The 23,068-nt window shown below is 33.0% G+C and overlaps 3 protein-coding genes across 5 annotated transcripts; 2 read left to right on the top strand and 1 right to left on the bottom strand.

Annotated features, from left to right (window-relative positions):
• Positions 1-732: 732 nt before the first annotated feature.
• Positions 733-3,879, top strand: LOC133303678 (sirohydrochlorin ferrochelatase, chloroplastic). 2 transcript variants are annotated; one of them, XM_061503630.1, is made up of 6 exons: positions 733-871; positions 997-1,214; positions 1,387-1,448; positions 2,436-2,546; positions 2,657-2,749; positions 3,346-3,879. In XM_061503630.1, the coding sequence occupies exons 1-6, from the start codon at positions 834-836 to the stop codon at positions 3,451-3,453; spliced, it is 630 nt and encodes a 209-aa protein (XP_061359614.1). In that variant the 5' UTR covers positions 733-833; the 3' UTR covers positions 3,454-3,879. The 2 variants fall into 2 exon arrangements, with proteins under 2 accessions (XP_061359614.1, XP_061359615.1); XM_061503631.1 differs by having other exon boundaries at positions 751-871; positions 1,108-1,214.
• Positions 3,880-6,408: 2,529 nt separating this feature from the next.
• LOC133303679 (uncharacterized) lies at positions 6,409-9,680 on the top strand. 2 transcript variants are annotated; one of them, XM_061503632.1, is made up of 6 exons: positions 6,409-6,578; positions 6,703-6,846; positions 7,599-7,673; positions 7,957-8,192; positions 8,486-8,533; positions 9,264-9,680. In XM_061503632.1, exons 1-6 carry the CDS (start codon positions 6,482-6,484, stop codon positions 9,474-9,476), a joined length of 813 nt encoding a protein of 270 aa, XP_061359616.1. In that variant the 5' UTR covers positions 6,409-6,481; the 3' UTR covers positions 9,477-9,680. The 2 variants fall into 2 exon arrangements, with proteins under 2 accessions (XP_061359616.1, XP_061359617.1); XM_061503633.1 differs by having other exon boundaries at positions 7,960-8,192; positions 9,264-9,679.
• A 1,169-nt stretch (positions 9,681-10,849) lies between these two features.
• LOC133303676 (polyribonucleotide nucleotidyltransferase 2, mitochondrial) lies at positions 10,850-21,692 on the bottom strand. The gene is made up of 16 exons (XM_061503629.1): positions 21,408-21,692; positions 20,998-21,153; positions 20,541-20,711; positions 19,339-19,464; positions 19,105-19,266; positions 18,875-18,994; positions 17,932-18,069; positions 17,640-17,802; positions 16,528-16,653; positions 15,693-15,823; positions 14,354-14,573; positions 14,160-14,243; positions 13,264-13,343; positions 12,833-12,976; positions 11,944-12,675; positions 10,850-11,437 (listed from the first exon to the last, which is right to left on the bottom strand). The coding sequence occupies exons 1-16, from the start codon at positions 21,690-21,692 to the stop codon at positions 11,333-11,335; spliced, it is 2,943 nt and encodes a 980-aa protein (XP_061359613.1). The 3' UTR covers positions 10,850-11,332.
• Between the last annotated feature and the right edge of the window lie 1,376 nt (positions 21,693-23,068).

Raw genomic sequence — 23,068 nt, 5'->3', positions numbered from 1 at the left:
ATTAAAAAATGCAAAACTTTTGATGTACTGCATTAAAAATATATAAAAGTTTCTCTCCATGTTCTATTTCTTTTAATTTCTAACATTTTGTAACTTCGTGACTACAGCTGTAGCATCTAATTGCAGGTTTTTTATCGGCATCCAATCCAATTTCTTATCCCAGGTTTAACTTGACATATTGATTGCACAACATAGAAACATATAATTTCCTCTAAAGTGAAGTACTTTGATTTCTTAAAAACAACCTCACAAAATGTGAAAACAAAATTTAGAGTGTAATTTCTTTTATTTTAGATCGTTAAAAAAAGAATTCTATGACTTATTTTAGTTCGGAAAAAAACTCGAAGGCTTATGGGTTTAAACACTCTTATACTACTATTGTTGCACATTCGAACTGTGTTCGTAAGAGATAAAATATGCCAAATGAGATGTCATTACGTAGATCTCGAAAAGTTATATTGAATAAAAAAAATTGTATGATTCGGACACCGAGTTAAAAGTTATGGCCTTCAAGCTTTTCGGTTAAAATATTAATTTTTGTGTACCACGTGTCAATACCAGATAAGTCATTTAACTTAGGTGTGAATGTATGATGAGTCATGCCTAAATATTTGTAATTATTTATTAAAACAATAATAATTTAATTTTTTTTCCCCTATAAACTCAATTATGAAGATTTGAATTATTATATCATTTTAAATTAAAAAAAATGGTAAAAATCTAAGAAGAGGAAGAATAAACAATTGGAGGCATGGGGCTCGTGGTAGGAACAGAACTATCCTTTGTCTCTTGTAAAGCGAAGGGTTGTTGACTTTCTTGTGGTCAACGATACCATGGAGTCTCACTCACTTCGTTCCCATGCCTTCCCAAGGTACTCTTTGATTCCCCCGTTCAATTTTTAGGTACCCATGTTCCTTCTCGTTCTATGCTTCACCTCAAAATTTCCTCTTTTTATTTATTTATTTTTCATTGGTGTTGTTCTCGTTGCTTTTATAGTTTTTCTGCAATTCAAATCGGAACAAACTCGAGATGGGCACCCTTGAAATCCTCGAATTTTCTCAGTTGTTCCTCAAAGCCTCGAAATTTAAGCATATTTTTGTGTCTCAGCACTCAAAGCGGTGGCTTCAGAGAAAACTCTGGTGGGGTTGGTCGCGGAGATGCAGTGATAATTGTGGATCATGGGTCGCGTCGAGAAGAGTCCAATCTCATGCTTAGTAAGCTGATTACGGTCTCTGAATTTGTTTCTTGTGTATTCCCACTTTTGTTGTATTAATTTGATACATGAAAATTTTCTTTTCTTTTCTTTTTTTTGAAAAAAAAAAAAAGTTTATGTACTTGGGAATACTTTAATTTGATGTCTAAAAGTTGTCTTGTTTTGAATGTCAGATGAATTTGTGAAGATGTTTAAAAATAAAACTGGGTACGAGATTGTGGAGCCTGCTCATATGGTAATTTGCTGTAATCTGTCGAGTTTTGGTTCATGTTAAATACAGAAAGTCTTTATAAAAAAAAATAAAAAAAAATACAGAAAGTCAAAATGAAGATAGAATATGAAATGTGAATAATAGTAGATAGATACTTGAGTTTCAGTATTTGCTATAGTCTCTATAGCCAATTGGGCATCTCTTGCTTCTATTTAAGGATAAACCTTACTTGGTCTTTATTTGATCATCTAATCTTGCAAGCATTTGTCATGTGACCTAGTCTGGCATTACGTCGTTTGGTACTCTGTAACAATTTGGATGACCAGGAAAGTGGAAGTGGGAAATTTTTATCCCCACATTTGGTAGAAGAAAAACATAAAATTTTTCTGGGTATAGTTTTTTCCCTGGCTTCCATATTACACTACCAATTGTGAATTCTGATTACCATGTAGAACATGGTAATTATTTGTTCCCACGTCTTGGTTTGTGTTTCACAAATTTATCAGACTAAATTACCCTCGGTGCCCTAGCTTATCGTCTTTAAAAGTTATGTATTACAAGGGTAGTTTTGTAAAATTTCATCGTATTCCCAGCAATATTTTGTTATCAACCAAACAGCCTTTCAGAAAAATTAACCAATATTTCCAATAATATTTTCGCCAACCAAATACCTTTTTCGTAACATTCTTGAAAAAATTTTGTTCCCACTATATTCCAAGTAATCGTGATTCCCGGATACAAAAAAATTTCTCCAGTACCAAACGTCCCCAATTCTTAGCATTTTCCTTGGGTTGTTTAGCATGCACAATAAAACATGATTTGCGTTCATGAGGAAATTTAGTTAGCTTCTTCCTTTCCTTTCATTCTATGTCTGGTAGCTAGAAATTAACAAATAGCTGTAAGAGAATTTTCTTTATGCATTTAGCCACATATTTGCTTTTGCATTTTTTGACACAATTGTAGCTATAGAGCAATTTCTTGGTGCTTTAATAATATTTATACAATTTTCAGGAGTTAGCAGAACCATCAATAGGGGACGCTTTCCAATCTTGCGTTCAACAAGGTGCGAACCACATTATTGTCAGTCCCTTTTTCCTTGCTCCTGGAAAACATTGGAGTCAGGTAGGCCTGCTTAGAACTCTGTCATACCCTTGTATAAATTGTCATATGATTTCTTCGACTTGATGAAGATAGAAAGTGGCAAAATTTTTGAACTCAACTATATTATGCAGGATATTCCTTCCTTAAGTGCAGAGGCAGCGAAGGAGCACCCTAGTGTGTCATACATTGTAACTGCACCCCTTGGAAATCATGAACTACTTGTGGTATGAATTCTCTTATTTTAGATAAAAATCATATAAAACCATTAATATAGCCTTCACCTAATATGTTGAATTAGTTCTTTTGTGACCAAATGGTCATAAATTCGATCCTTATCGCTCTCATTCTATTAATAAATAATTAAATATTCTGGAGTTTCTTAGTATAGGTAGGTGGACCTATGCATTGTCTATCCTTCAAGTCCAATAGACTCTCGTGTGAGGGGGCATGTCAGAGAAATATAATATAAAACCATTAATATTCATCTAATAGTTTGAGTTTCTGGGTTGAGTTGGTTCTTTATATCTTACATATGCTATATTTTATATAAACTATCCTGAGTTGAATTTGTTAAAGCATTCCCTGAAAGTTGTTTCTGTTTCCAAATTTCCAGTTTGATTGTATTTTTTTTCATGGTCTAACAACTTTGATTGGACCTATTATTTCTAAAATGTCATGTGTCAAAATGTTCTCTTTATTTCAAATAACATTTTATGAACCAATTGGAAATGTATGTGAAAGTGGAAATAGTAAAACACTATAATGGATCTATTTTGCATTATATCTGTTCATCTTGAACTTGAACACTCTTGTGTTGCAGGATGTTGTGAATGATAGGATTAATCATTGCTTAAAGCATGTAGCTGGAGAAGCAGATGAGTGTTCAGTTTGTGCTGGCACTGGAAAATGCAGGCTCTATAATGTATGATGAGTTGATAACTAAATTATTTTGGGTGCTCTTCCTTCAATGTAGATGAGGCTGAAAGTCAAAGGAATCTGTAAATTGAGTTGCAACTGTTCTGAAGCTGTGTCTTCAATTTGTAGATGGATCCTTGTAGATCAATGTTTCCTGTTTCAGGAGCCAAAGCTGGATTCAATATGGTTTCATAACCAGAATTGTCTCTGACACTTGAAATTGATTGTTCAATAAGTGATCAAGCTTGTTTTTCTCAACTGTGAACTATTGCTTTCTTAACTACTATGCCATGCTTCCTAAATGTAGTTTAGTTGAATTTGTTTCATAAAATAATTTGCAATGGCACTGACATTATAATTATGGTTTATATACGTCAAGTTGTAACATTATATGTAATATATATGCTGATGCACTTGAACTTAGTACTCTTGTTTGGTCTTCCGTGGATTCTTTAAGGAGTTTCTTTTATGTTTCCTCTTCTAATGTATTTTAACATTTATGAAAAGGCTGGTCTTTTGTGACCCAAAAACATGAAACAATCTCTTTCTAATTATACAGGTATAAGGTTTGTTTTTATCCCATTGTCCCTAGTTGGGGTTTAATTGGAGTGAATTTAAAAAAAATAAAAAATTAAGGATCTAATATTGTTTATTATAATAATACATATTTTTTTTTCATTTATATCAACTTTAATAATCCTAATTTAAATATAATGATCAAAATTGAGAATATATATATATATATATATATATATATATATATAGGTAAGATCTTTTAATATTGGTGTCAAATGAAAAAAGTTTGACATCAAATTTTAATCGTTAATTTTTATGGATCTAATAGTAATAATTTATTGGGTTATATTTATTAATTAATTTTTAATAAATTAGAACCGTTAATTTGGAGAAAATTAACTGTCGATATCAAAGAATCTTGTACAATATATATATATATATAAACGATTTTATAGCTCTCCTGAAAAAAAAAAAAAAAAAAACTTCTGTAGCAACATTAGGATAAAATTTGGATCCTAGTGTGTTTTTACTTTTTTTAAAAAGTAAATGGGATCCACTTGCTTGTGTCTGCTGCACCCAATAAAACTGTGCAGTGGCTGCGAAAAATTTGCACCCATATATATATATATATATATATATATATATATATATATATATATATATATATATATATATATATATATTTGAGGTAGGATCCTTTGACACTGGTGTCAAATTTGAAGTTTGACACCTCATTTGAGAGCCGTTAGATCAAAAAAGATCAACGACTCTGATTTGTAACCATGTAACACCATTGATCTTTTTTGATCTAACGGCTCTCAGATGAGGTGTCAAAGGATCCTACCTCTATATATATATATATATATATATATATATATATATATATAGAGGTAGGATCCTTTGACACCGGTGTCAAATTTTAATTTTGACACCTCATATGATAGCCGTTAGATAAAAAAAAAATCAACGACTGCACATGCTTGCAAATCAGAGTCGTTGATCTTTTTTGATCTAACGGCCCTCAGATGAGGTGTCAAAATTGAAATTTGACACTGGTGTCAAATGATCCTACCTATATATATATATATATATATATATATATATATATATATATATATATATATATAGAGAGAGAGAGAGAGAGAGAGAGAGACAAGATCCGTTTACAAACTTTTTTTACAATTACACTAATGTAGGACCTGTCGTACACTGTATGATTAATGTAGGACCGGTCTTACATAGTGTAGTTTGTAAAAGTTTGTAAACAAAAAAGTTTGTAAATATAACCTGCCCCATATATATATATATGAAATAATTTTTTTTATGCTGTAAGAAAATAGTTATCTTATGTTATAGAAATAAGATTGCAAGTGAGACTCATAGATAAGAAGAGAGAAAAAAGAAGTGGGACTCACCCTTCTTTTGTGTGTATAGGAAATTTAGTTATTTCATGCAAAATGAGATAAATATAACCCTATATATATATATGTATAGATGAGTTCGCTTTTTCTACGATCAATGTAGATAATTTATCTACAGTGAGCCCAAAACGACATCGTTTTGTGGTGGAAATCAAGATATTTTTGTAATTATAATTTATTTCAGGGTTATAATAGTCTTTTTCATTACAATTTTTAAATTTTTCAACACAAAACGACGTCATTTTGGAAGTAAATGTAGATAACTTATCTATATTCACTGTAGAAACATTAAAGCATATATATATATATATATATATATATATATATATATGCTCGTTTTTTCTGCAGTTACTGTATATATATAAGTTATTTACAGTAAGCCCAATACGACGTCGTTTTGTGACGAAAATCATGGTATTTTTGTAATTTTAATTTATTTCAGAGTTATTATAGTTTTTATAATTATAATTTTTTAATATTTCAATCCCAAAACGACGTCGTTTTGGAATTAAATGCAGATAACTTATCTTCAGTAACTATAGAAATATTTTTCTGATATATATATATATATATATATAATTTAAGCTGAACTCACCTTAATTTGTACCTACTTATGTAACTGTACTGGGGGTGATTTAAGTAGCATTTTGAGTTAAGTTTTCTTAATTTAAAAACATCTTTCGGATTTTATTTTTTTTTTGGTACATTGCCAGGAGATATCCCCATTCAACCTTCTCCGGGCACCATGCCCTCAGGATACGGCCTGTTTGGGCTAGCTCCTAATTGTAACAATGGCAGTGGGTGCACTAAGCTTCGCAACCGGAGAAAGGACGAGACTTTAGCTTATCCTCTAGCTTCCAAAAATTTTCCAAAAAATTACTTGAGGCAGGATTTGATCCCTACACCAAACAATCCCTTAAGAGCTCAGCTGCCAACTGACCTACCGTTATGTTTCCGAATTTTTATATGTTTGTTTGTTTGAATATAAAGAGAGTGAGGTAGCTTTACCAAGAAAAAGAGAAAAAGAAAAAGAGAGAGTGAGGTAAACAAATGAGGGGAGGGGAGAGGAGGAGGAGAAATGAAGAGTAAGGGAAGAAAGAAAAGATGAGAAAGTTTATGAATGTAATTAGATTTACTGCTTTCTCTTCATCCCAATATTATTCTTCAATCTCTCGTTTCAAACACTTCACTACCACTACCTGTAAGTGTACCCCTTCTTCCTCCTTCTCCTTCTTCTTCTTCTTTTTAATTTTACCTTTCATCGCTTTCTTTTCCTTATCTTTTTTTTTAATTATTATTATTATTATTATTATTTTTTGATTCAGATTACAACAAATTGAAATTCGATTCAGTAAGAACACTACTGAAAGTGAAGACCCTCCTCCAGCTTTCACTCTCTCCACGCGCCTTCCTTTTTCAATCGCCTCTTCGTCTTACCTCTAACTACCTCCGTAATTTCCGCTTTTCTGGTAAGTTTAACTAATTATGTTTCTTTCTTTCTTTCTTTTTAATTTTTTTTTTGTTTTTTTTTTCTCTTGCTCCAATCATCAACTCAATTGCTTCATGTAGACAACAAAACTTGGTGATTCTGTATTTTCCAGTTTTGAAGTTTTTTAAATACACTGTTTGGGTCAATCGGTTTAAACTGGTGTATTCAATTTGAAATAGAATAACTGCTTTTTAATTTTATTAATTTAATTCTCGTTAACATGTTTGTGCCATTTTACTTTTTCTATCAATGCCATGCACTAGCTACTGAATATTGGTATAGGTAATTGGTACAGTAGGATATATTATATAGAAATATAAAAATGTAAATGATAAAGTAATCAAATCATTAGATTAATATACTTTTTATCATGTTCTAAATCGAGTAAGCAAAAGAATTATGTGCTACAAGTTTGGTTTGGTGCTAGATATGCCCGGCAAACCAGTGGTCTCGAGTTCGAGTCCTAGGTATGCAGCTGTGTTAAAAATTTGATAGGGAAAGCCTTGTTTTGCCCTTGTAGTCCTAATGGATTAATCGATGAATCGATGGAGAAATCTCCCAAAAAAAGAAAAAAAAATGCCCAACACAGCTAAAAGTTTATTTTATCTGAAATTGAAGTGATATGCAAAAGGAATACGCTAATGTTGAAAGTTGACACAACACAACCCTTTGATTATCTGTGAGCATTATCAATTTTAATGTTACATGGGGTTTTTGGTACATTTATTCCAGGTAGTTACGTGGTCAGTGGAAGCATCTTAGGTGTGTCAATTACATCTGCATCAATTATTGCTCATGCCATGGATGGTGAGCTGCATATTTGATTGGTATTATGTACTTTAGCTTTTCAATTTTCTAATTAACTGTCCTCCCTATGGAAATTTTTTTAGTCCTAAGTAATATGTACTACATTCACTTAAATTATAACACATGGACTTATATGGTATTAGAAATGAAGAAGTTGTGAAGAAAATGGGTGTGAATACAATATGATGAGTCCATGTGTTGTAATTTAAGGTAGAACAAAAAATTTATCCACCCTTTTCCCGGTTTTTCTTTTAATAACTTGAGCATTTTTATTTGCAACAAGTAGCTGGGGATGCTTTGGTGGATGATCCTTGTAATGACTCACAGGACGATTCAGAGGAGGAAGAAAATGTGCGCCACTTGTGGAAATTGGCTAGGAAATTTTGGCTTCCTATTTTTTTCTTTCTTACAGTGTTGACAAACTTGGATGATCCAATTGCAATATTATTCATAAAACTTACCTTGTTCCTCCTCACCACAAGGCCCAATCCTTTCTCTGTCTATGTTTTTGTTGATCAGGTCAGATACCGCATTGATAATTTGAAAAAAGTGTAAACTACCAGCATATAATGTACCTGAATATCTTTGTTGGCTTTTTTCCAACAACCTTAAGATTTACCTTGTTGGTTTTTTTCAATATATTTCATTAGGTTACTCTTGAGTTTTCTTTATGTGACAAAATCATTTTTCTGACCCTATTTTTAACTAAGGCCTCTTCTATTTTGAATAAATGTTTTTTTTTTTGAACAATGAATGGTGTTTATGTGATTTTATTTTGCTTGACAACGTGTTTACAATTTCTTATATTGCAGTTGTGCCAACAATCTATGCATCAAGAAACTCGATTTCTTAAGGTTAAGGTTCGTGAATAGTGACCATATCTTATATTTGATTATGTTTTTAGCATGGATATCTAAATAAATATCTGTTTTTCCACGTATATATTACATGGATAACTGATGGAATGAATGAAGTTCCCTTGCTGTTCCTGTAGCACTTAATTATGTATTTGTTTAGATACCAGAGTTGTTATTTATCTGCTTCCTTATGAAGGCAAATTGATGAACCTTTAGTTTAGCACCACATAAGTGTCCCAGCAAACTAACTTTGCATGTTCAGTGATACTATAATCTGTTGTTACTCTCTATCTTTTGTTGCTCAAGGTCACCCAGGTGTAGTCAATTATGTGTCTGTTTATCTCCTTACGCCTATGGAATCTAATATTTACCAATGTGGCACTGGGTACATTGTTTGATAATATGCCAAATTACTATGCTTGTTTACTTATTTATTGACTATTATATGATTTCTGTTTGAAAAGAATTTTTCCACTATGGATTTTATAAAGTGGTGTCAAAAAGGAATTTCAGATATTCAGATGCAATAATGTGTGCATTGAAAAATTGGATCCTCAGTGTTGGTAGAACAAATATCATATTTTGACTGTGAATTTGTAATGTGTATACCAACACCAAAATTCAGGACATTTTAGATCTTATATGTGATCTGGATTTCACTAATTTCAACGGCTTGGAACACTTTTGCTGGTTGACTATTGCGTTTCACATCCGGTGATCCTTTTATCTGCAGTCACTATACGCCAGCAAAGTTGAAGTACAGGACTATAAGCTTCTTTGCCTGGCTGCTGTTGAAGTAAGAGATCAAAAGTTCACTTTGGTTGGAATTCTTGGTAATTGGTGGACTTTGCCTCATTTACCATCTTGGGAAGCATTCTCTATTGCTAGAAATAGACTTGGAAGCATCTTGGTGAAAACAATTGAACAAGGTAATCTGCTAATTTAAAATTAGCAGTCCTTCTATGTTGAACTGAAGTGTCTGTCATTTTAGCTTCAGGATGGCAAATATGTCCCATTGAAAAGCCATGATTTTTTTTTTTTTGGTTTCTTTTGTGATGAACAAGTTAATCATTCTAATTTAAGAGGGTTATGTTATTCATTGAATCAGATGAGCCCCCTCTTGGTTTTGTCCCCTTGGGAGCTTTCTAATAGAATTATGTTATTCATTGAAAAAAAGGAGGGGAAGAGTTAGGGCTGATGCTTCTAATTAAATTAGCCTATCTTATAGTAACTGCTTATACTAGAATGTCATACCCCTCATGTTCACTTAATGCGTCTCTCATGCAAAAGCCAAAATGTAATTCATATCTTGGTAAGGAATTAATTTCCAATACTCTTAAACATCTATTAAAATTAAAAAAATACGACTCGTCTAACTCCATTTACTTATTATTCATAAAAAATAGTTTTACCAAGAATTGTTTTGTAATTTTCCGTTTTGTTCATATATATTGAGAAGCCTTGGTGACAAAACCAGGTCACACCATTTCAAGTTTTTTTAACAGAAAATGAAGCCATTAAAGAAGCAATACGCTTGCAATATCTATATGAATAGAAGGACGAAATGCTTTTGAGTGAACAGTCAATAAATTTGGGTGTAAAATTCCAACGTAAATTAATCAAGAATAACGCTTTTAGGCTTATACATTTATCTGATACCTATGTTGCATTGACACGCGATACGACACGATATGATATTTACGTTAATTCTAAAAAAAATTAAATTTTGACATGTTAAGACACGTTTTGATATTATATAATATTTTTAATTTATGTAGTGTATATTATATTTAATATTTAATAATTTATTAAAAAAATAAAGCTACATGTATAATACCCATCAATTTTATAAAGAAACATAAGATATCCCAAATATTTATATTAAACTCAATAAAATGATAATTGTAATTCTACGAATCTAATAGTTGAAATTCAAAATGCAACGCAACGTAATCTTTGAACTTTTTTTTAATCTTTGCAACAAATATTGGAGTGTCAAAAAATATCAGAGTGTCAAAAAATGTTAGATACGACACGTCAAGATTTTTGAAGTGTCAGTGATACGATACGGATATGTAACATCTGATGGCATGGATAACCAAGGTTCCATTTGGTTTATATTTTAGTATAGTTACTTTTAAAAGATTTAACATTAAAACAATTAATTTGTAATTGAAAATTATATTTCAGAATTAAAAAAAAAAAAACGTAAGGATTTCACACTTTTAAGATGTGATTGTAAATATATTCTTAAAATCATGTAATAAATATTACATATAAAATCAATTCTTCACAACGAAAAAACTAAAAAATGTCTAATCTTAAAATCAATTCTACAACCCAAATAGATTTTCCTAAGAACTCCCTTGTTGCAGCCAAACATGTTTTACAGTCAATAGAATCAATTGTGACTCTTAAACCGTGATTTTAATTACCGCCACCACAAAAACAAACAAGCTCTAAATATCAGTGAATTACACTGAATGTCTTATTATGAAATGGCAGTCATGATGACAAACTTGCATCAAGAATCTCTTAAGACCCATTTTCCAACAGCTTTCTCAAGCTTCATAGAGTTAATTTGAGGGCAGGGCAGTGAAAAAGTTCCAAAAGTCCATTGGAATTATGCATTATCCCACTGAGATCAGTTATATGGATCGATTGATGTTGTTAGGCTCTATCAAAAACCAATGTTTCAATAAAATCATTGGTGTCCGCTGGAAGAATTTCTTCCAAGCTATCATATCATCTTGATAGTATACATCCATGGGCTCTCTCAAGAAAGGAATGACCACTAGGAAGTTATTCATCATCCACTGTAGTCAATACTGGAATTCCCTTGCTAGAAAAGCTTGAGCACACAACTTGCATCTTATCACCTATCTTAAAGTCCCTTTTGCTATCTTCCTGCATGACACAACAAGAATTGGTAAGTAAGTTAATTGGATGGTTCATGTCGCAGACAAAAAACAAAGGGGGTTAAGCGGTGATGCATCAAGAGGAAGAGAATAATACAATTTAATAATAGAGCAAAACAGATGGTATGTATTTCTTAAGTTTATGTGTAAATTGATGCAACCATGAAATTGATTAGTATTTGCAGAAATTGATAAACAAGAGGAAAGAAAGAGAGACATCAATTTGTAAGTGTGTAAACTTATGTGTATGACTGATCATCTAAGCAATTACTTTGAGAAACGGATACATAATGTACAACACATGTATCATTGTGCCACTAAAAATGCATATAGTATGATCAACTAAAAAATGTAACTGACTAGAGAATATCTCTCCAACACAAAATCATGAGAAAAGGATGTTAAGGCTGGCAAAGTGGTAGAAATCAACAAAAAACAAACAAATTCTAATAAGAAACTCTACGTTGCTTAGGATACAAATAAGATGAGTCTTACCTCAAACCGGTACATTCCTCGAACTCCTCCACCCAAATCCAATACTAACCCATGTGCACGAATTTGATAAACTTTGGCAGTAACTTCTGTTCCAAGTTTCAGATCTTTTGCAGTCACTGATGCCTTATCTTTAGCTTCCTCCTCATCCCCCGATGGCCTTTGAAAATCAGAATTTGATTCTTTTTGCATTGTAACTTTTGACTTCTTAGCATTTGTATATGGGAAGGGTCCTGAATGAGAACATCGAGAATCAGTCACATCTTGAGTTCGGCGAGATTTTGACTTGGGTGATGAATCAATCACATTTTGAGATCCACGAGATTTCGACTTGCGATCCGGTTGTACCACATTAACTATTGGAGAACCCTCTGAAGACAGATTCAAGCTGGTAGATTTCTCCTCCTCATCACACTCTGCAGCACTACGTATTAAAATTACTGGTATTTGGGAGGTGGGTTTTTTTGCTTCATCCACCTCATGTTTGCCTACAGGCAACTCAGAAGCAGAATTTTGTTGTTCTTGTGTAGTAGACACATTCCAAACTGGTGCCCAAATGTTGGCTGTTTCTTTTGCAGATGTAACAGATCCTTCAACTACATCATTAGTCTCCAATCCTCCAGAACGAGGCAAAGCCGCTTTAAGGGATAATTTAATGTTACCATGAACATCTTGGCCTATGCACATCACAGAAAGCTGCTGGCCAACAGAAACTACATCTGAAACTCGGGAAACCTAAAGAAAGGATACACAAAGTTCAAAAAAAATAAAATTATTTAAATTAAAGAAAAATCGTTATATACAAATTCCTATGTCTGTTGATAGCAGAGATGACAACAATATGGTTCTTAATGATGAGCAAATAAAATATTTAAATTAAAATCATACATACCGGTTCATGTGACAACTCAGAAATGTGGAGAAGCCCCTGCTGGCCACCATTAAACTCCACAAAAGCTCCATATTCTTTTATAGAGGAGACAAAACCTTTGTACATCCCCCCAACTTCAATTTCGCGGCCAACTATAAAATCAACCTTCGAAATGACAGCCACAAAGAAAAGGGATGAGGGCCAGATTATTTCACCATTCATGATTAATAATTACATGAAATTGCGTGTTCTTTTGGTATATACATGAACAAATATAGAGTAATAAAATGGTTTGTAGGAGAAATTTGTAAGGAAAACATTACTGCATGATATTATCAGCACATCAATTCCTGACATAGGCCTGAGACATTTGTCTCACTTAGAACAATGCAACATTGAAGGAAAAGCATGATTAGAGAAAAATTAATGGTTCAACAGAATGAAAGAACTACCTTTTCTAGTACTTTGTCCATTACAGATTGATTCTTAGCAACTATTGTAAGTGTTCCATCACCAACAGACATCCGTGCACCTGATTGTAGTGCATAATAACATGTTCAGTGGGCGTAAAGTGATACAATCGTGTTCTGTTCCACAAAAATTATATATAATACAGCATGCAAAAATTCTGTTGAAAGCACATACGTAATTAGAAGCCAAAAATGCAAAGTATTTTAATGCCAAGTTTTAATAGAATTTTGATATAAACATTGCAACAAATTTTGTAACTGATGAAACAAGATCAAGAAGAATCAGAACTGGCAGGACAACAAAATGTGAACAAATGAATTCTTCTTCCTCAAAAATCATAACAGGAAGTATAGTAGAACTTCATTACTTCAAAATACAATCAAAAACACAGAGGAAGATTGAATCAAGTAGTTAAAACAGGTGAATGATTGCTTAAGAATATTAAACAAAATTTCGTTTCTATGTGAAGTGCAAAGAAATACTAAAGGAACCACATTTCACTTTTTTATTTGTAAGAAAAATTTGAGGAACCACAAGCCTCAGTAAGAACTTAGCATGATATTTACATATCTTTTACCAAGGGAATGGTTGGCAACAAGAATCAAACCTAGCCCTTTCAAGCAAAGGGCTTTGATCTGAACCCATTGAATCAATTCCCTTGGCAGACCTCATATCAATTTCACTGTTTTACATCATTAATTGAAATGGAAAAAAATGGCAATGTTCCAATGACTACATGAGTGAAAGAAGCTTAACCAATATATTACAGCAAAAAATTATTATAGTAGAATAAAAAAAAAGGTGATCCCCAAACACTACATTTATACGTAAACCATTGAGAGAATAGAAAATTGTTAAACTTCAAATTTAAATTGACCTGTTTCCTCTTCCATTTTTTTCTTTAGAGCACCCATTGGCCCAATTAGGCGACGAAGAGCATCATTGCTGTACTTCAAGGTCGCTGCATCATCAATGGTGAGTTCCAAACGTAAGGATGTTGTATATTACCTAGAAGCGTAACTAAAACCAATAGCATACAAATACAAGGGAAAAGAAAGTTAAAATCTAAACCTAGTCGTGGAGAAGTACTGTCGTTCTTGTTACGAGGTGCATTAATTTCCTGTTCCATGTGATCAAGAATTTGAAGACGGGCTTTATGTGCAGGTTCTAAACATTCACATATGATATCTAGAGGAATTCCAGATGGTTTCATATCCAATTGAATGGCAGTCACTCCTTTTCGAGTTCCAGCAATCTTGAAGTCTATGTCACCCAAATGGTCTTCCAAGCCCTTAGAAAAATTAAAATTTAATAATACCATTGCATGAAATCAATAATCTCTTTTTTGTTCAGTATCTTCCTCTGTGCTTAGTAATATAGAATTACTGAATCACATCAGGCTACCATGAATAGAAGAGGTCAAAAGTGCAACTATGTTATTATTAAAAACAAATATTTGGTAGCCAAAAGTAGGAAACTCAAGTATCACAACAATGTATCTATATAAAATCATCTTCTCAACAACTATACAAACATGGGGCAGGTTATTCTTGTATCGGTGTAAGAATAAAAAGTCTTACACCAAATCTTAGCTATTCGTTTGGTTGGATCTAACGGCTCATATCTAGTAAATCAGAATCGTTAGATATAAATAGTATCAACAGTCAAGATTGAGAGTGTAAATTACACCCATGTAAAATGATCCTGACCTAAAATGTATTTTTGTTTTTTAACAGCATTATTTATGGGGTTTGGTGTTTGTCATTTTAAATGACATAAGTTATGTCATTTTAGGAGAGAGATAGACACAGAAAAACGGAAATCATGGGAGAGAGAAAGTGTGTGGTTTTTTTTAATTTAAAATTCAAATTTTCCGTGTCTGTATCTCTCTTAAAATGATATAACTTTCTGTCATTTAAAATGACAAACACTTTTCCTTATTTATGTATAGAAATGTCATTATAAAAAATATAGAAATAGTTCACAAGCATTGATATTAGTTATTTCAAAAAATCATAAAATACACTGAGAGCCCGTTTGGATGGGCTTTTTTTTCTTCAAAAGCTGATTTTCTTAAGAAAAAAAAGCACTTCTCGAAAAAAGTCTGTTTGGATGCCTGCTTTTAAAAAAAGCAGAAGTCATAAAAAAAGCCAAAAACCTGCTTTTTTTGAAAGCTAAAGTCAAAAGCCAAATATTTTTTTAAAAATCTAAATAGCCATAGCTTTTATAGAAAGTACTTTTAAAATAAAGAAGTCATAAAAAAGACTTTTTTGATAAGTCAATGCAAACGGGCTCTGAGTACCGAAGCAGTTTATTAATTAGAAAATTAAAAAATATTTAATTGGATTATGGATATTCCTCAAACAGACATTGTATGAAATGATAAAACACAGTAAGTTCTGAAAAATACCAAAATATCAGTCAATATACGATAATCCCCAATTTCGCCAGTGCTCGGATCAAGTTCAGTAACAAGACCAACGGAAACACCAGCAACATGTTCACGTACTGGAATACCAGCATCCATCAAAGCCATACTACCTGAAAAATAAAAAGGATTCACAGTGAATTTGCTCTCTATTTTGCCATGGACACAGGCCTGTAATTTGCTGTTGGTCAAATTACATTAAATTTCATGGCTTTCTTGTCCCGATTTTCTGTATGCGTACCTGGTTACAATCTACATCATACTTGCATATTGACTTTCCTTTTTCTAATAATAATTCCTCATTTGAAAAACACTATATGCAGTAGGACCCAAAAGTATAAATGGGAACAAGGTCAGAGTTAGTTAGACGGTGGGGTATTTGTTTGTTTAGTTAGTTACAGTTAGAATCTATCAAGGGAATAGGTAGTTAGGCACAAGGGTTCAGGCTTAAATTCATTGAGCGCTATAGAAAGGAGGGTTCGGGAATTTAGATTTGGGAACTAAACAAAGCTCTGTTGTGAAAGGGGCAACTCTTTGTGAAAGGGAAACCCTTAGAAGGAGAATCCTCTCCTTAGGTTCCTTGTAATTCAATAAACACTACCAAAGTATTCTTCTTCTGGACCTTTCACTGTTTTTCCCATCTCTCTTTCTGAAAACTCAGAACCCATTTCTGTGTTCGTAACAATATGTCACCTATCAATTTAAAACTACATCAGCAAGAAAAATATCAGAAAAGTATTCAATCTTCTGAGACTTTAACGTGAACTAAGATCAAGAAATGAATCACAGATGCTATTACTATGAGTTGAAAGACTACCTCCACATACGGTTGCCATTGATGTTGAACCATCTGAAGCCATGACTTCTGAGTTGACACGAACAGTATATGGAAAATCATTTTCAGGAGGCAAAACAGCAAGAAGTGCTTTCTCAGCAAGAGTTCCTACAAAAGCAAAACAACAAAAAAGCCAACCTCTCTAATTAATGAACTTTAGTTTTGTCTGAAGCCAAACTCCAATTATTTAAGATTAGTAAGAACTCCCTTATTTCTCTATACTTTCATTGTCCATCTGTTTATTATTTTATAAACTGCTGGAGCTTTTAATAAAACAAGCCTAAACCTGGAGAAGTCAATTGTCGTAAAGTAACTTTGTTCTTTCACATAAATCATTTTTTTTCCCATTCTATTGATAATTTTTTAGCCCCGTTTTGTCTTAAAATGATAGACCAATTCTCACTTTTCAAGCCATTTACAATAGTATTGAATTTATACCCATTGCTTCCATGTTATAAGAGATATCAAATTTCAAATTCAAACTCCAAAGCCTTCTGGTAATCCTATTCATTTCTTTTATTATCTGGAAGACAACTAACTTTGACTTTTAATATTGTGTATAATATTCTTTATATTAATTTATCTCCCTTCCCCCCTCTATTATTTCTCGATTTTTCATTGTATGATTCATGGCATCCAAAAAGCATCACAGAATCATCCACCACCAAAATCTTCAGATAAGCACATATCTGCAGCCATAGCCAATAACTGCTGAGACATAAAACATCCAGCCTTCATAAACTTCTCTCACTCCCCCTCAATTAGCAATCGCTGAAGCTTCCTCACCAAGACCCCCAGATTGGTTAATTAATCAAAAGTCGAAACAAATGAAATCTCCCATTCCTATTCTAGGGCCGCAATGCTCATCTTTTAACAATGAGGGAGTATTCCTGTCGTAATTTCTTAAACTAAATTAATATTTCTGTTATGTTTTAATGAACATTTTGATGAGACTTAATGTTGTGAAAAGAAATTATAATAGGGGAGATCTTAGCCATTTTGCATACACAGGAGACAATCTCCGTAACATACCCCAAAATGTCTAAACAGCAGGCAAAATTATTATGGATAATCCTAGCAAGTTACTCATTTACCATGACCAACTTCACGCCTGTTCAGACCAGCACGTTTACCAACTTCATTTATGCAGAAGGGAGGAAAACTATAGTGAAGCATAAATCTCTTTGTCGGAGGACCAACTAAAGAATCCAATCGTTGAGCATCTGTAGGTGCTCCAAGTGTTACTGTACATAGGACCTGTCCAAGATATCAATATATATCACCTCAGATGGAACTGAAACCTCTCAGGAAAAAAGAAAGAAAGATTATTTCACAGTTATCTAACTTTCAGCAACCAATAGCAGAAAAACATAAAATATATTTGACCTGTGTTTCTCCACGGGAAAAAAGTGCAGATCCATGCAATATGGACAAATATCCAGCTTCACAATACAAAGGCCTAACTTCATCTAGCTGTCTTCCATCAAGTCTGAATCCTTCTGCAACAATTCTTTTACGGACTATCTGTATTGTATGATAATATAAACACCAATCTTCAACAAATACATTTGAAATCAACAAGATAAATGAGATATATAAGTTAGAAAGCACAAATTTGATACATATATGGATACAAGAATATGGAAATGTTTTAAAAAAAAAAACAAAGAACAAAGAATACAAAAGAAGAAGAAGCTTCTATATGGCGGGGATATGCCTACTTATGTGTGTCTGTATGAAGAATTAAAGATTTAGAGATAACATGACCAGTAATACTCTTAGTAGCAGAGCACAATCATCTTTCTTTACATACCAATGCCATAGTGGATAATTATACACCGATAGTCCGATATAAGTTTGTAGGGTATCTTCAGAATAATAAAACAAGATAAATATAGCAACGAGCTTCACTAAATTAGATATAAGGGGAAGGGATTTCACCAAGATCAAATAAAACTTTCCTTCTGCATTATTTTTTCAAGTTTAGCATTAAAAACTTTATGTCAAAAACAGTTATTATTTCTTTATTTCTTTGGAAACTTTAAAGATAATGAATTAGACCAATATTCCTCTATAAGAAATATTGAATTAGACTAATTCCCTTATTTCTTTATATTTTACCCCAACAATGGCCCAAGTGAATACTCTACCCCAACAAGAATAATATGGCCTATGGAAAGATAGGGATTTTATAAACAGCCGAGGTTTCATATAAAATGGTCAAACTTTCAGAGTTAAGTGAAGTATTAAGGATAATATATTTGTCTATTGAAAACAATAAGCCCAATAATATCTAAATTTCTAACTAACCTATAACAATGCTCCATACCTTCTTCCTCACTGTATCTACTGCCTTTGGCAAAACTTTTAAGCTTTCTTCATCACCTTCTTCTTCAAGCACTCTCTTTACATCATGTGTAATATTGTCTAACGCTTCTCCACGTTCAAACTGGAAGTAATTATAACAGAAAATCCATAAATAAAACGGGAGAGTAAAACACCTAACTTTCTCAACACATACAAAGGGAGAAAAAAAAAAGGGAGGGAAAATGCGAACACCTTTCCATAGGTAGGATCAGTAAAAACAGCTTCGATAGGTGCTTCTGCCAATTTACGAACTTTCTCCAGCGTTTTGTCAGACATCATAGACAATTTGTATTCCTTCTTAGATTTACCAACTTTAGCAGCAAATCTGATTTGAGGTTCAATATACTTAACTGCCTGAACAATTAGAGCATTACATCTCAATAACATTCAATCAAGAGTCAAACATGTAACTAATTTCAAAATCACCTCTGGATGAGCCAGCCTTAACCCAGCTTCTAGGTCTTTCTCGGATATCTCACGAGATTGTACATCAATCATCAAGGTTTTGTCCTTCGTACAGGCATATACCAAGTTAAGATCACTTAAGCTGAGCTGCAATGCCAGAATGAGAAGCAATAAGAGAACAGGGAAGAAGGCTATTCAACCAACCAACTGAACCAAGTATAATTGGTAAAAAAAGTCATATACTACTACTATCTTTCACCATAAAGAATATTGCTTGAGATCAAACTAAGATGCAAAAACCAACCTCCAAAATATTTTTCTTTTTGCAGATAATCGCTTTTAAAAAGATATCAACAATAGCTGTATAAGAAACTGATCAAAGAAAAAAGCATTGGCAATTCAACTCAAAATTCAAATTCAAAAGAACAAGACAAGATAAATAAATAAAACTGAAAAAGGAGACTGTTGAGATATATAATTCCACATTGGTTGTATGTGCAACTAATGTGGAGTTTATAAGGTCTTGGGCACTCCCACCCTTTGAGCTAGCTTTTGGGGTGGTGTATCCCAAGGTTCTTTACATGGTATCAGAGCCTCGCCGCCCCCCGCTTTCTCTTGTGGCGTTTCTTAGCACAGGTAGGCTGGGCTGTTGCATTATCCACTCTTCAAGCCCAATGGGCTCTAGTGTGAGGGGGCGTGTTGAGATATATAGTCCCACATTGGTTGTATGTGCACTAATGTGGAATTTATAAGGCCTTGGGCACTCCCACAGGTAGGCTAGGCCTGTTGCATTGTCCACTCTTCAAGCCCAATGGGCTCTCGTGTGAGGGGGCGTGTTGAGATATATAGTCCCACATTGGTTGTATGTGCAACTAATGTGGAGTTTATAAGGTCTTGGGCACTCCCACCCTTTGAGCTAGCTTTTGGGGTGGTGTATCCCAAGGTTTTTTACAGAGACATTTCCAGATAAACTATCAAGTATCAAACAGAAAACATCAATAAAAATTTTAGAAACTGTCAAACTGCTACTAGTTTTTGAAGCTTCAAGAGACACACCAAAAGAAAAAAGAATAAAATTCAAGTCACAATACTAACAAACACAAGCAAAGTACACATATGCAAGATCACGTGATTTGGCCAAATTAGTGAAACTGCATAATGCAACAACGGTTGGGAATATTAATCAGCCAATAACTGGTGTAGTAAAAGAAGTTCAAAATTACCTCATCCATGGTAGGATTAACGATAAACTGCCCAAATATCCGACCAATACGAATCATTCCTATGGGACCACCCCAAGGAATATCCGACAACATAAGCGCAGCCGATGTTGCATTCGCCGCTAATACATCCGGATCTTGTTTTCCATCGGATGAAAGAACACTTGCCATTACCTACAAGTCAGGCGCAAAAACAATTCGGCTCAAAAGATGAACGTAACAAACAAACCAATAAAAGCGCAAATCCCGTTACACAAGGCTCTCTGACTTGCGAGGGTAGAAGTCAGAGTCAATTGTAGGCAGCCTTATCCTTACATTTTTTCAAAGAGACTGTTTTTTATACTCGAACCCATGACTATCACAAGGAACAACTTTACTACTGCTACAAGACTCGTCTCGTAACAAACAAACTAATGAGTGAACAAAAATTAAAAAAAAAAATTAAACAATAGCCACATACCTGAACCTCATGATAAAATCCAGGAGGAAATAACGGCCGAATCGGACGGTCAATGATCCTACCACACAACAGTTCGCGTTCCTTGGGTGCACCTTCCCTCCGCATGTAAGTTGTTGGAATCACACCCTGTGCAAATTGCTTTTCTTGATAATCAACCTATTAACAAGAAACGCAAGTAGTTATAACTATACACATGCAAAATATTAGAGTGTATAGACAGAGTAACTAAGCAACTGGAACTGTCTCTGTCTGTTACTTAAAACTAACTGCTCATGTCAGAATCTGTTAGGTTGTTATAACAAACTCGAACTGTTGTAACAACTTAACAAATCAGTTATGATTCCATTAGTTAGTTATCAACACAATGAAAAAAAACGAGAATGGAAGAGAACAGAGGAAATGCACTTTACGGTGAGGGGTAAGAAATCACGAAGGGAATCGCCTTTGGCGGAGGTAACGGTGGAGAGAACCTTTGTTTCTTCCATACCCAAAACGACAGCGCCGTTTGCGAAGCGAGCGATCTTGCCGGTCTCTAAGGTGATGATGCGGGAACCTATCTCGAATTCCTCTTTGAAAGTCTCGACGGACTTGGTTCCGGCGAAGCCGAGTCGACCGGAGCAAATGGTTCGGAAGCGAAGGGTTGGCCATGTTAGGAAGTGAGGTAAGGTGCGTAACAGTGGGTTCGCCTTCCCCATTGCACAATGCTCAAGTGGAGAGTAGAACTGGGTTCAGGTTATGACTAATGAGTAGGGTTTAGGGTTTTGTTATTTAAATTTAAATTAAATTAAATAATTATTTAACAATATAATATGAGGAGGATATTCTAAGAAGGAATTAGTGTTACTACTAATGTTATCATCAATCAATTTCACCGTTACATCGATTATGTTGATCGAACGGTTATATTTATTTTCATCTTTGTATGATTATAATTTTCTATATTTAATGTGAAAGCATTAAATATAAGAAATCATAACCATACAAAAGTACAAATAAATATAAAGTATTAAACATGAGAAATCATAACCATATAATGATGAAAAAAAATATAACCATTGGATTAACATAATCGTCTAAATGTGAAATTAATTTGTAGTAACATTGATAATAACACTAAGTAGTTGTTACAATATCCTTTTCATATAATATATGGGTTTTCGTTTTATCCTTTAACATAACACAACAAACTTTCCTACTCTCACAACATTTTGTGAAGCCCACACTTTTTAAAACAAAAAAATAAATAAAAAATTATGGCACGCAAAACGAATCTCTATAACGTTACACAATCACTTTTCCTACGACATAACTCTTATAAAACCCATAATATATTCACATTTTAAGAATATGAATTAAAACAAATCAAATATATTTAAGTGGTAAAGGACTAAGGAATTCTTCCTAGTTCCTGTCGTTTGATTGATCAATTAATCGGGCGAAAAAAATTAAAATCAAATGCGATGAAACTGAAGAAAAAAAAATTAATAGCAAAATAGATTAAATACTTTTTCAAACAAATTTTGGGCATAAAAAAATAAATAAAACTTCAGTAATCAACGGTATGAACCATTAAGTTGTCGTAAATTGTAATAGTTGAAGAATTTTCATTGCATGATTCAAGGTTTGCATGGTTTAGTATAACCAGATCATCTTCTGTACATCTGTAGTAGGTACATCTACATTTAGCAAGTGACACTTGAATAAAAAAATATTTTTCTCTCCTTTCCATGAAGTATAACAGTCATTCCTTATTTTCTATTGGATAAATACACTGAGAAAATGGTACACCAGGAGTACCATAGATATTTCCGCAATCAATCACACATTTTGGTGGATTTAACAACATTGCTTTTTTTTTTTAATTAAGACAACTTTTAGCGAAATTATGTCTAATTGAGGTATGATTATAGATTTAATTTAATTCTTTTACTATAGAATTTTTTTTTCTGTCACGTTAATATAAGAATAATTGGATTTAACTATCTTTTTCTCTTATTATTATAATAGGACTCACTCAATTTTATATGAGTTCCACATAAAATTATTTATGCAGTAAAAATAAAAATATTTT

Source organism: Gastrolobium bilobum, unplaced genomic scaffold (genome assembly GCF_033153095.1).
Source record: "Gastrolobium bilobum isolate Gb01-03AN ecotype WA unplaced genomic scaffold, APGP_CSIRO_Gbil_v1 utg2743, whole genome shotgun sequence".
In the NCBI taxonomy this organism is placed as follows: domain Eukaryota; kingdom Viridiplantae; phylum Streptophyta; class Magnoliopsida; order Fabales; family Fabaceae; genus Gastrolobium; species Gastrolobium bilobum.
The sequence above is the reverse complement of the archived record's forward strand: the minus strand, read 5'-3'. Positions and strand labels throughout refer to the sequence as shown.